Source organism: Octopus bimaculoides, chromosome 5 (genome assembly GCF_046866305.1).
Source record: "Octopus bimaculoides isolate indiv1 chromosome 5, ASM4686630v1, whole genome shotgun sequence".
Classification (NCBI taxonomy): domain Eukaryota; kingdom Metazoa; phylum Mollusca; class Cephalopoda; order Octopoda; family Octopodidae; genus Octopus; species Octopus bimaculoides.
In genome coordinates, this window is record NC_142932.1 from 114,296,610 (window position 1) to 114,308,768 (window position 12,159).

A 12,159-nucleotide genomic window follows, 5' to 3' on the forward strand; every position below is an offset into this window, starting at 1 on the left:
TTAAAACAGGAATATTAAAATATCTGATGCCAAAATGTCAGTGTCGGATCAGCGAAATGAATAGGCTGCACCAAAATGTCTTATACCCCGTATACAAGGAGCGAAGAAAGATTTCGCTTCTATTTCTAGCAGATCGAACCACTACATAGAGCCTTCGTCGTTAACTAAATTGGTATTGGATTTGTCGTCAGATAATAATAAATAAAGTATCGGGAAAACTGGCTATTGATGAAATAACATTAGTAAGATTAGAGATGGGAAAATTCAATTAATTCATTACCGCTGTGACAAACAACTACAATATTTTAATGTGTTGTTTCATATCATTAATATTGATTTGCGCTCATTGATGTAATCAATCTTAATCAAACAATTGGCTCAGCCGACGATAACTGTGTTTATAAAATGTAAAATATAGAAAACGTAAAAATTGCAAAAGTTTACTGATAGTCTACATCGACAATAATTAATGCGTTTGAAGATTCAATGAAGTGTAGAAACTAACATTTCAGATCCTTCCTCTCCATTTATAGAAATGCTTTTGCTGTAAATTTAACAAATGTCGCTTACAACATAACTAACAGCACTACCCTCTCTGTCTTTCTCACTATGAGACAAATGTATTGAGTGTTACTTTGTTGTGGGGGGGGGAGTATATTATACATGTTTATATATACATTCATATATTTAAAAAAATCAAGATTTTACAAAGTATTCTTAAAACAGTCACTATATTTGAAGAAATATCTTACATTAGAAATTATCAATTATAGAGTAAAAAAATCTTAAAAAATAGAATAATACGAACTCTTTGGGAGGAAGTGTTTGTTTTGTGTTTAACTGCTTTCACTGTTTACAGCTTTTCAAGCACACATGTTTTGAAGTGATCCTTGATGTGGAAGTTTTAGTTTTAGGTGGAAATTTTAGTTTTAGGTGGAAGTTTTATTAACAGTGTTGGTTATTTTCGGTTAATTTTGGATTTAGAACTATTAAAATGTATTCTTCTTTTGCCTTCTTAGTAGATCATTTTCTTCTCTTATTTTGAAAAAAAATGGGAGTATTTTGAATTTTCCATTTGCACAAATGTCTTGATAGGTCATTTCTTAGAGATGAATCTTTGATTTGTTGCTTATGCACCCTAACTCGATGTATTAATTTCAAACCGATTTTGTCAATGTATTTCTCATTGCATTATGGACAATATGACCATAGTGAACCAGTAAATGTGATTTTTTTTTGTTTTGTTTTGAAATTCATATTTACATTGATTTTTTTTTGGGATTTTTTTTTTTTTTGGTTCTCTGATCTATTATTCCACACTTTCTATAACGGAGGTGTCTACAGTTTCTTACCTCCATCATTTATTCTTCTGAAATGAATTTCGCCTTTATTAAGAGTTTTTGAGATTTTGGTGGTTGTTATCGGCTATTTATAATCTGTTATTGTTTAATTATTTTCTTAAGATTTAGTGACTGGTATATAATTGGGAAATATTACTTAGTCGAATGTAAGACGTTATAGTTTCTAAGATTATGGATGACTGCAAATGAAGTATTTCTATTTGTGATGTTTGTCTTCGGTCTCACTGTAAAGGCTTCTCCGTAAGACGGAGGTTCTAATCTCATCTCTTTTATTTTGATTGAAGCAAGATTTACTAAGTTTCAGGATATTTGTGTTCTGAAGAAATATTTTCTAATCGTCCCTGTAGCCTATTTGTGTCCGTAACTATTGAACATACATGTCTTGCTGTATTAAATAGAATGCTCTTTTTTTTATTTAGAATAGGTCGCAAGATCTAAAATTTAAGATTAGTATGTGCCTGTGTCCTTTCAGTAGGGATCCGTTGTTATCTCATTTTCCTTAATTACTAGAAAGTTCAAAAATGAAAGGTCCTTTCATTCATTTCCATAGTAAAGTGGATCGATTCCTGAATACTATTTAAGGAATCTGTATATATATATATATATATATATATATATATATATATATATGCGAGTAAAAATAAATACAAAAAAAGGGGGTTTTGTATGATTGTGTATAGAGGAATATATTATTTTGTTTCAAAGAGTTCCAACACTGTCTATTTTTTATGTTTTATTTATATTCCTGCAAAACCAATGTGGGATATAGAATATGGAATATACAATATATAATATAATATACAATATATAATATAAAATAAAAATGGATGGTACTATGAAATAAAGTATTGAATGTCTTATTGAATATATGGAATATGTCTTATTGAATAGATGAAATATTGAGTGTTCAATATAAAGGATTAAATATATAAATATATAAAGGCGAATATGTATTTTCTATACCTTGTGGTATTTCATCATGGCCGGTATGACAGACTGTGTGTGTGTGTGTGTGTGTGTGTGTGTTGTCAGTATCAGCATTAGAGAGCTTTCTTAATTCGTCTTAACCCATTCTTTGAAGGCTGTTTGTATGCTTAAGCGTAGAGATTATTTTGTTAGTTTTTGCTTATGGTTCTTAACTTCTACTTTCATATTTCAACAATATAATGGTACATTCGGCAGAGTGGGAAGAGTGATTTGAACTTCCAAGTGGAGTTAAGTGACCCAACATGTGGTGCGGAGCTCGGAAGAGCAAATCGCACAATCGTTACAATAGTAAGTGATGAAGGTAAGTAGAGACTTCTGAGAGAGTTCTTTATTACATACATACATAATACATACATAATACTTACGTACATACATACATACATACATACATACATACATACATACATACATACATATATACATATATAGATACACTGCCTAAATACTAATCTTGAAAAATTAGGCTTCTCAAAACCAGAAAGGAGAAAGCTAATTCGAAGACTACAGATCCAATCCATCACTGGAAGTGTAAAAATAGATACATACATAAATACGTACTTACATACAAACAAAATACCCTGTTGCTGCTGTTGAAATTTCAATGAAGGAACCTTGGATCTAGGTTAAAAACAGGTTGTTTCTCTATTGGCAAGAAATCTTGAAATAAACTGATCCATAAGTAACCGGACTGTTGCCATAGTAACGAAGCTAAAACATGCAGAGTAAAACCGCTTGGCACAGATTGACCTTGATCTCTGCTGTGCATGTGCACTAAGTTTTAACTTTCTAATTCACTTCTGTTTACAGCAGTGCTTGGAAGAAAAGTTTGTAGCGTGTTATCGTAACATCGACCATGACAGAGAAAGTTGTCATGACGATACCTGCTCCGAGCTCTACGCAAAGTTGCGGAAAGTGTATGGAGAGGAGTGTATGAGCCGCACACTAGAGTACGAGTGGTTCAGACGTTTCCAAGATGGCCGAAAAAATATCGATATTGACAAACGTTCTGAGTGACCCACAACCGGCAGAACTGAGAAAAACATCGCAGATGTGCGTACAGCTGTGTGGGGAAATCGTCAAATCACCATCTGTGAGTTATCAGAGAATGTGCAGATTGGTTACGGTTCAGTTCAGTTCATTATCACTGAAGATTTGGATATGAGACGCGTGTCTGCCAAATTTGTGTCAAAACTGCTTTCAGCTGACCAAAAAGACACTCGGATTTCATTTGCACCAAGATCTGAATGTGTCGAGAACGATGGAAACTTTTTGAAAACTTTACGCAAGTATCGCCAAGCTTTTGACAAAATTTGATGCTCATTCTCTGCTCAAATTTCTCTATCATGGTCATTGCAATGATCACACGCTACACACCTCGCTAAGCGGCTTCACTCTATGTGCTTTAGCTTCGTTACTATGGCAACAGTCCGGATACGTATTGATCAGACCACGTACATACATACATACACACACAATCGTGCATATATATATATATGTATGTATGTGTTTGTGTACATTTATGGCATGTTGTTTATACACCGGTCTTCGTCTTTTGTTTTTCTGTAAATTTCAACTATATATATATACATACACATACATACGTACATACATAAGTACACACACACACATGCGCATATATATGTATGTGTGTGGATGTACACTTATATCTCTGAATGTAAATATATATATATATATATATATATATATATATATATATATATATATATATATATATATATATATATATATATATATATATATATATATATATATATATATAATATATATATATATATATATATATATATATATATATATATATATCAAAATAAGCAACAAGGGTATCCAAAGTTAATGCAGTATGATCATTTCATGCGACTCCATTTATTTAAGCAATGTGAACATTACATCAAATGTAAAATGCAGAGCAATCCTCAGCTGCACAAAGATATAGAAATTTACTGAAATTTCATTTCAACAGAAGGACATATTTTTGTAATTACATTTAAAATCTCCAAGTAGAAAGGAAGAATACAAAAAACCAGTTCACAATGCTTAAATAAACGGAGTCGCATGAAACGATCGTACTGCATTAACTTTGGATATCCTTGTTGCTTATTTTGATTTTAATCACCTTATTTTCGAATTGTATGGATAATACCATACTTAATTCTGGTGCCTAAACTTAAGTACCATATTCACATTGAATCTATATATATATATATATACATACACACATATACACACATGCATGCACACACTCACACACATTAATGTATGTTCTTATGTCATATTATATATAATAGCAATTTAGCATTAAACTGAAGAATTACTCGATACTTCTTTGTAAAGTACGTTTATTCAACTTTTACAAGACGTGTGACAGCCACTTCGAAGTTTCGGTTTGCCAGCCTTCAACACTAGAGCGAGAGAGAGAGAGAGAGAGAGAGAGAGAGAGAGAGAGAGAGTGCATGCGTGTGTGTGAGGTGGACAGATAGCTAGCTAGCTAGCTAACTAGATAGATAGATAAACAGAAAGAGAGAGATATTGATAGAGAGACAGTAGTGGGGAGATTAATTATTAGTTAGAGGAGAAAGAGCAACGCTTATGATCTGTTTCAGGGTTTGAGGCTGGGAAGGAAGTTAATATTAGCATGTAAGCCAAGCTGTGAAGGTTGCAAGTATGTGGACTTCACTGATGACCCAGAGGTCAGGAGGAGGAAGTTAACCTGAGCAGCGGATTAAGTCTGTCACTCGAAATTTAATCGTTGAAAGTAGATATATTTTATCGATTATAATTTAATTACAAATTTTCCCAAACATATCATCGACCTGTCAAGTTGAATAATGTCCCTCGAAATGAAGGAAACAATGAATTTCAGAGAATAAATTCCATTCTAATATAAAGGGAACTTATATGGCGGCTAACTGGCAGAATCGTTAGCATGCCGGATAAAATACTTAGTGGCATTTCGTCCGTGTTTATGTTCTGAGTTCAAATTCCATCGAAGTCGACTTTACCTTTCATCCTTTCAAGGTCGATGAAATAAGTGTCAGTTGAACACTGGGGGATGGGGCCAACGTAATCGACTTATCCCATCCTCTGAAATTACTGGCCTTGTGCCAAAATTTGAAACCAATATAAGGGTTATCTTCTCGTTACTGTCTATATTACATGTATTGTAGGCTTGTGGCTTAGTGGTTAAGGTTTAGCCTCACGATCATAAAGTCGTGTGTTCTATTCTTGGTCCAGGCAGTGGGTTGTGTGTCCTTGATCAAGGCACTTCATTTCTCGTTACTCCTGTCTACTCAGCTGTAAATGGGTACCAGCTCAGTGCTGGTGCCACCCTCTCCCAGCTGTCAAATCCTGCTGGGCCAGGAAACTGAGGTGGCGTCTAATGTCGGCTCACGGTTACCTAAGCACCTAAAACAATGTCAAAAGCATTCTACCTAATGCCAAGTCAATCTCGATTCCGAGTGTTTCCATATCCAATATACAGGGTCATCCCATAAATAATGCGGTTTTTTCAATTGCATGAACTAAAAGTCGGAGGGGAACGGGATAAACTACCTGCATCAACTTGCTATAGAAGCAGGTAATAATTTTACCTAGTCCTTATTCTTAGTGCAAGTTTTGAAGAGTGCAGTTCCATTTTAACAGTTATTTTTTCAAAGCTATAATGGAAGTGACAAAGGAGCATATTTGGCATATCTTGCTTTATGAGTTCAATAAAGGCAACAATACAATGGAAAGTGCAAGGAATATTAACGCAGTATATGGAGATTGGACAATAAGCGTAAGCCAGTGTCAATGGTGGTTCCAGAAATTCCGAGCTGGAAAGTACAGCCTAGAAGATGGGCCTATCCTGTCAGATCTGTAGAGCTCGACGAGGATGTCCTGCAAGCCCTAGTGGAACAAAATCTCATCATAACTGTTGAGGAATTAGCAGAGAAGCTTAGATTTGATCATTCAACCAGTCATTCAAGTCAGCACTAGAAGAAAAACGACCATCTTTGGTTTCAAGACAAAAGGTGCTCTTCCATCAGAATAATGGTCGGCCACATACAGAGAGAATGACATTCCAAAGCAGGAGCAGTTTGTTTGGGAAACGATTCTCCACCGACCATATTCGCCGGAAATTGCCCCATCTGATTATTACTTATTCTGCAGTCTTCAAAATCATTTGGACAGGAAAAATATGAACTCTGTAGACGAGGTCAGAACGGTACTGCAGGAGTATTTTTCGTCACGGACAAGTGAATTTTAGAAGAGGGGCCTTGCAAGTCTACCACATAGATGGAAGAGCATTGTAGAAAATGAAGGAGAGTGTATTTTAGATTAAAAATAACTTTATTTATCTTAATTTTGAAAAATAAAAGAGGTATTAAAAAAACCGCATTATTTATGAGGTGACCCAATATTTAATATATAATTAGTCTCGCTCTGCAATTAGACCCTGTGAAACGAGGTCCAAACCGACTAGTTTCACTGTATTTACGACTCATAGGTATTCGTTTGCTTCTCCCTTACAAGATGCCAAAAAACAGCTACTTATTAAGATGTAAGTTGTAAATGACACAACTCGACTAACATACTGAAACTAGGTTGTCGCCCAAAATTAATTGTAACTATAGTACCAAGAGAATGTAGGTTATGAATACATACGTATAGAGTATGATTAATATACGTATATTTAGTCCCGCTACGACAAATGTTATGATTTATACACAATATTTCTAGAATATAAAGTTCATATTTTTAGAAGAAAAGAAGAATGGAGTTTATATCACTGCTTAATGATACAGTAGAATGTATTTACAAGATAGATAAATTTTGTTTACAATAGAAACTCTCTTAAGAGTTTACGTCGATAAACGTTGTCAAACTGTATCATTCTTTCTTATATATTATTTTCCTTTTACTTTCTGCTTTTATTTTATACTTAGCTTTATTTACTATCCTTGTCTTTCTCTTTCCCAGAGTTCAACAGCATGGTCAGCCGAATTGCTAATCTGACTAAACAAAATTTGGATTCTTTAAAGTTAGAAAGTGCGACGTGGGGTGAGCAATTCAAACAGGCTATGAATGTCAATGGAGGTGATATCGAAAATGCATCAAACACGGATTATGGCATGCACTTTCTGACATTTTTCTGGAAGGTACAAATAAGTATACGAACAATACATGTCTCGTTTAAATGTCTTACTGAGTTTTGTGACAGAACAGAAACCATGCTAGGGTACAACATTCAAGATTCGGTACTCATTTATTGGATTTTATTTATCGAATGGTTACGTTCATGTGAATTAGGTTCATTTAAAGAATTATCTACCAATCTTTTTCATATTTAAAGAACAAGAGATATTCACAACGATTTACACCGATATACATACTCATACATACACACACACACACACACACACACACACACACACACACACACACACATACATACATACATACATACATACATACATACATACATACATACATACATAATTTCCACATAAACAGTAACGTAGATCGCCTCTACCTAAAATGAAAACAAGGCGGCAGAGGCTTAACATCGATCCAAAATGCCTTTGAATGTTGCATCATATCCCTTCGGCAACATCTTTTAACCACCAAGTGTCGAAGTGCATCTCTTGACCAAATTTGCATATTTGAAACTGACAACATCGTAAGACTTGGAAGGCAGCGCCTTGGGCAACATTCTTTGTCTGATAACCTTAAATACATGCCCAAAGAAGTCGCACGACTCCACCGCAACTTATCATCAGATGAAAGTATGAGCTTATATGAGCAGAAGACTATGCACGGATATGTTGGTAGAAAGCTTCGTGATGATAGTAACATCGATCATCAAAGCAGTCTATTATGGACCAATAGACGGATTACTACCTCCCACTTTGAAGGGTATGCGTTTGCAATCCAGTCTTGAATTGTTTGTGACACTGTTCCTTACAACTGTGGCCCCTTAGATACTCCTTCGCCAGCTCCTACATTTTAGCATTTATAATAGATTCACAGAATTTCAGATTAAAGAATATGCATAGCAGTCCATAGTAAATTTGATACTTTTCTAATTATTCAAGTTAACTCCTGGCTATAACTATGAATGTTCTCGTTTCAGATCGTATTTGCTTTTGTACCACCGCCGTCACTGTGTGGAGGCTGGTTAACGTTTTTCTTCTCGTTATCTATGATCGGCGTTATAACAGCATTGATCAGTGACTTGGCCTCGATCTTCGGTTGTCTAATTGACTTAAACAAGAGTATAACGGCCATCACACTCGTTGCTCTAGGGACCAGTATGCCAGATACATTTGCCAGCAGACAAGCAGCTCTGCAAGAGAAATGGGCGGATAATGCAATCGGAAACATAAATGGGAGCAACGCAGTTAATGTGTTTTTGGGTCTTGGACTTCCTTGGTTTATTGCTTCTGTGTATCACTACACCAACGTAAGTGGAATTCTTTTCTAGATTCTTTTTTCTATACATTAACTTTTAGAAGTGGTGGATTGGCAAAGCGTCGGACAGAATGCCTTTTAGCATTTAGTTACAGTTCTTTACATTCCGAGTTCAAATCCCATTAAGGTTAACTTTGACAGTCATCCACTTGGATCGATGAAATAAAATACCAGTCAAATACTATGTGGCCTTACGACAATGTTAAAATTAGATACATTATTTTTTGTGATATATGTCTGTTTCTCCTCTTTTCTGTCTCAAATTGGTACTAATATTGTCAAATCATTGTGCGCGCGCGCGTGTTTGTGTGTGCGCGCACGTGTGTGTATGTATGCACTGTCCTCATTTTTTTTCCTCTTATGCAATCTCTCTCCAAACCATTGCTTTTTTTTCTTTTCTTTTACCTATCTTTTCTGACAATACTTCTATTTTCTCCTACTTCTTAAATTTACTGTCCATAGAATTATTATTTTACTCCACTCTACATTTATGCGTGGGTATTTGTGTGTAAACATAAACCGGTGTTTGTGTGTTTGTATCAGTGTACCATTGTATCGACTAGAATATCGGATGTTGTTATATACCGCTGATCGCAATGCACTTACAATTCTTTCTTGATTGCATCCTTATTTTCCATTTTGATCTAAATCGTTTAACTAAATCATCCTCCCATACTCGTGGAGGCCTTCCGCGTGGCTTTTCCAATCACTTGGATACCTACCATTCGGCAACTTCACAGATTCATTTCTTGTTTGTGAACTTTGCGATATGTCCAGCCCAGTGGAACTTCTGCTTTCGATATTCTGCGACCACATCGTTCACTCCGCACCGTTCTCGAATTACCTTATTTCGGATGTGCTCTCTCAATGACATTCCAATGGCCCTTTGCGTCGGCATTCTTCCCTCTTCGTACTAGCCCACGTCTCACTTGTTTATATGTTTGTGTATATACAATAGCCTTCCCGCTCATATATTAGCGAATGGTAATGAAGTTCGGTCCGCAATCATGAGGTCCCAGGTCCCAACACACCAGACAGCACTTCAGGCAAGAGCATTTTTACCACACCCCTCAGCTCGACTCAAACCTTATGAGTGAGGCCGGACTGTACCTGTGTCTGTAATTCGAAGCCCGGGTTTTCTCACACAGATTCTGCTTGGTTGCTATATCTCCAGGACAATTTTCTGTGGGATATTCAGCCACTGAGACTATATATCTGTTTCAAATTTTGGCACGAGCTCGGTATAGTTAGTAGGAGTTGGGTAAACGATAACATCGACCTCAGTTCTTTCTGATGCTTTCTTTTATCGACTCCAAAAGGACGAAAAGCAAAACTGACCTCAGCAATATTTGAACTCAGAATGTAAAGAACAGGAAGAAATACTGCTAAGCATTTTGTCCGACGCGCAAACGACTCTGCCACTATAATACAATGAGAAAGTACGATGGAGTGCTGAAAAGTTTCTGGTGTCGCGAAAGATCTGGCTGGTGGCTCAACCTTCCGGGTTTATTACAGAGCTTAGAAAAACTGAAGGGCCGCTGCAACAGCTGTGTCAATCTGAGAATGTGTTGAATAAAATTATAACTAACTGATTGTCCTGTATTTTCTTTTAACCAAAGCCAGGAACTTTTCAGCACCCCCTCGTAGTTATGTTGATCAAACAACTGGGAACTTATTATCGCAACCAACGAAGAAGTCATTCACATCGTTTATACATAAATTATTAATTATAAATGAGAAAATAAAGATCAAGTTTTAGTTCTAAGTTTCCCATTCTGTCTTTCAGGGTACCAAATTCAATTTCCAAGGCAAAACTGAAAGTCTGGCATTCACCGTTGTACTGTATACTATCTTCTCCGCACTGACGATGTCTCTACTCGTTTTGCGCCGTCTGCATCCGGTATTTGGCAAAGCAGAACTCGGTGGTCCAAATACAACAAAATATATCTCAGCATGTTTTACATTCCTTATGTGGATTCTTTACCTCTTGTTCTCCATCTTGCAAATCAGCGGAGTCATTACTATCAACATATAAACTCTCAGAAATATTCTCATCCACTCAGTTAACCATATTCTTCCAAGTAACTTTCCACTTAAAGAGACATAATATGTTCAAAATGCACTTTTGTATGCATAACGTAGGTCTGTATGTAAGCATGTATGTGTTTATTTATTAATGTACATACGAATGTATGTATGTATGTATGTATGTATGTATGTATGTATGTATGTAGGTTTAAAATCTAAGTTGTGTCCTCTTGAAACACATTTGCTAATTCCAGTACTCCAAAATTGTATGTAGAAGTTATATTTGTGTGAGATATGCATAAGAGTTGAAAAATACTGGAAAAAATTTACACGTGTTCGTTTACTAATAGGAGTTACAAAATTGTACATATAAAAGTAATGTGTAGACATCTCACGTTAGAAACTCTTCAGACAGAGAATCAAACAATACATTTTTATGATTTGATTCTGTGTCTGAAGAATTCCTAATAGGATATATCTAACATGTTTCTCCTACTTGTACAATTTTGTAACTCCTATTTACAAATGAAACATATGTAATGGTGAATAGATAATACCAAAACGTTTTTCGAATCTCTCTCCGTGTGTATGTATGTGTGTGTATATATATATATATGTGTGTGTGTGTGTGTGTGTGTGTGTGTGTGTGTGTGTGTGTGTGTGTGTGTGTGTGTGTGTGTGTATATGTATATGTATGTATGTATTTTTGTACGCATATATTTATGTATGCTTGTTTTATTTTTCAGAGTTATATAAATTCTTCAAACTGGGCGTTTCATAAATAAATTCATAAGGCTACTTAGTTTGATTCAAGAGAGTTCCGTGAATTGTAAATAAGTGAATGCTAGTTAATTTGTGCATGTATGTATGTATGTATGTATGTATGTATGTATGTATGTTGGTTGGTTGGCTGTATGGATGGATGGATGGATGGATAGAAAAATAAGAATTTAGATTTAAAATGTTCCATCTTTGTTGCTGTTGTTGTTGTTATTATTATTATTATTATTATTATTATTATTATTATTATTATTATAGGACACTAAGGCGGTGAGCTGGCAGAATCGTTAGCGAGCTGGACGAAATGCTTAACGGTATTTCGCCCGTCGTTACGTTCTGAGTTCAAATTCCACCGAGGTCGACTTTGCCTTTCATCCTTTCGCGGGGTCGATAAATTAAGTACCAGTTGAAGACTGGGGTCGATGTAATCGACTCATCCCATCCCTCAAAATTGCTGCCCTTGTGGCAAAATTTGAAACCGTTATTATTATAGGATACTTTAATTTGACAATATAACATAATTTCAAAGGTA

General features: G+C 35.4%; 1 protein-coding gene across 1 annotated transcript in view; it reads left to right on the forward strand.

Moving 5' to 3' along the window:
• LOC106881210 (sodium/calcium exchanger Calx-like) overlaps window positions 1-11,821 on the forward strand; it is a 281,512-nt gene extending 269,691 nt beyond the window's left edge. The window contains exons 8-11 of the mRNA XM_089352997.1: window positions 2,544-2,649; window positions 7,329-7,507; window positions 8,482-8,811; window positions 10,606-11,821. Of these exons, the coding sequence (XP_089209123.1) occupies window positions 2,544-2,649; window positions 7,329-7,507; window positions 8,482-8,811; window positions 10,606-10,854 (864 nt within the window). The 3' untranslated portion in view covers window positions 10,855-11,821. The remainder of the gene's footprint in view (window positions 1-2,543; window positions 2,650-7,328; window positions 7,508-8,481; window positions 8,812-10,605) is intronic.
• Window positions 11,822-12,159: the final 338 nt, after the last annotated feature.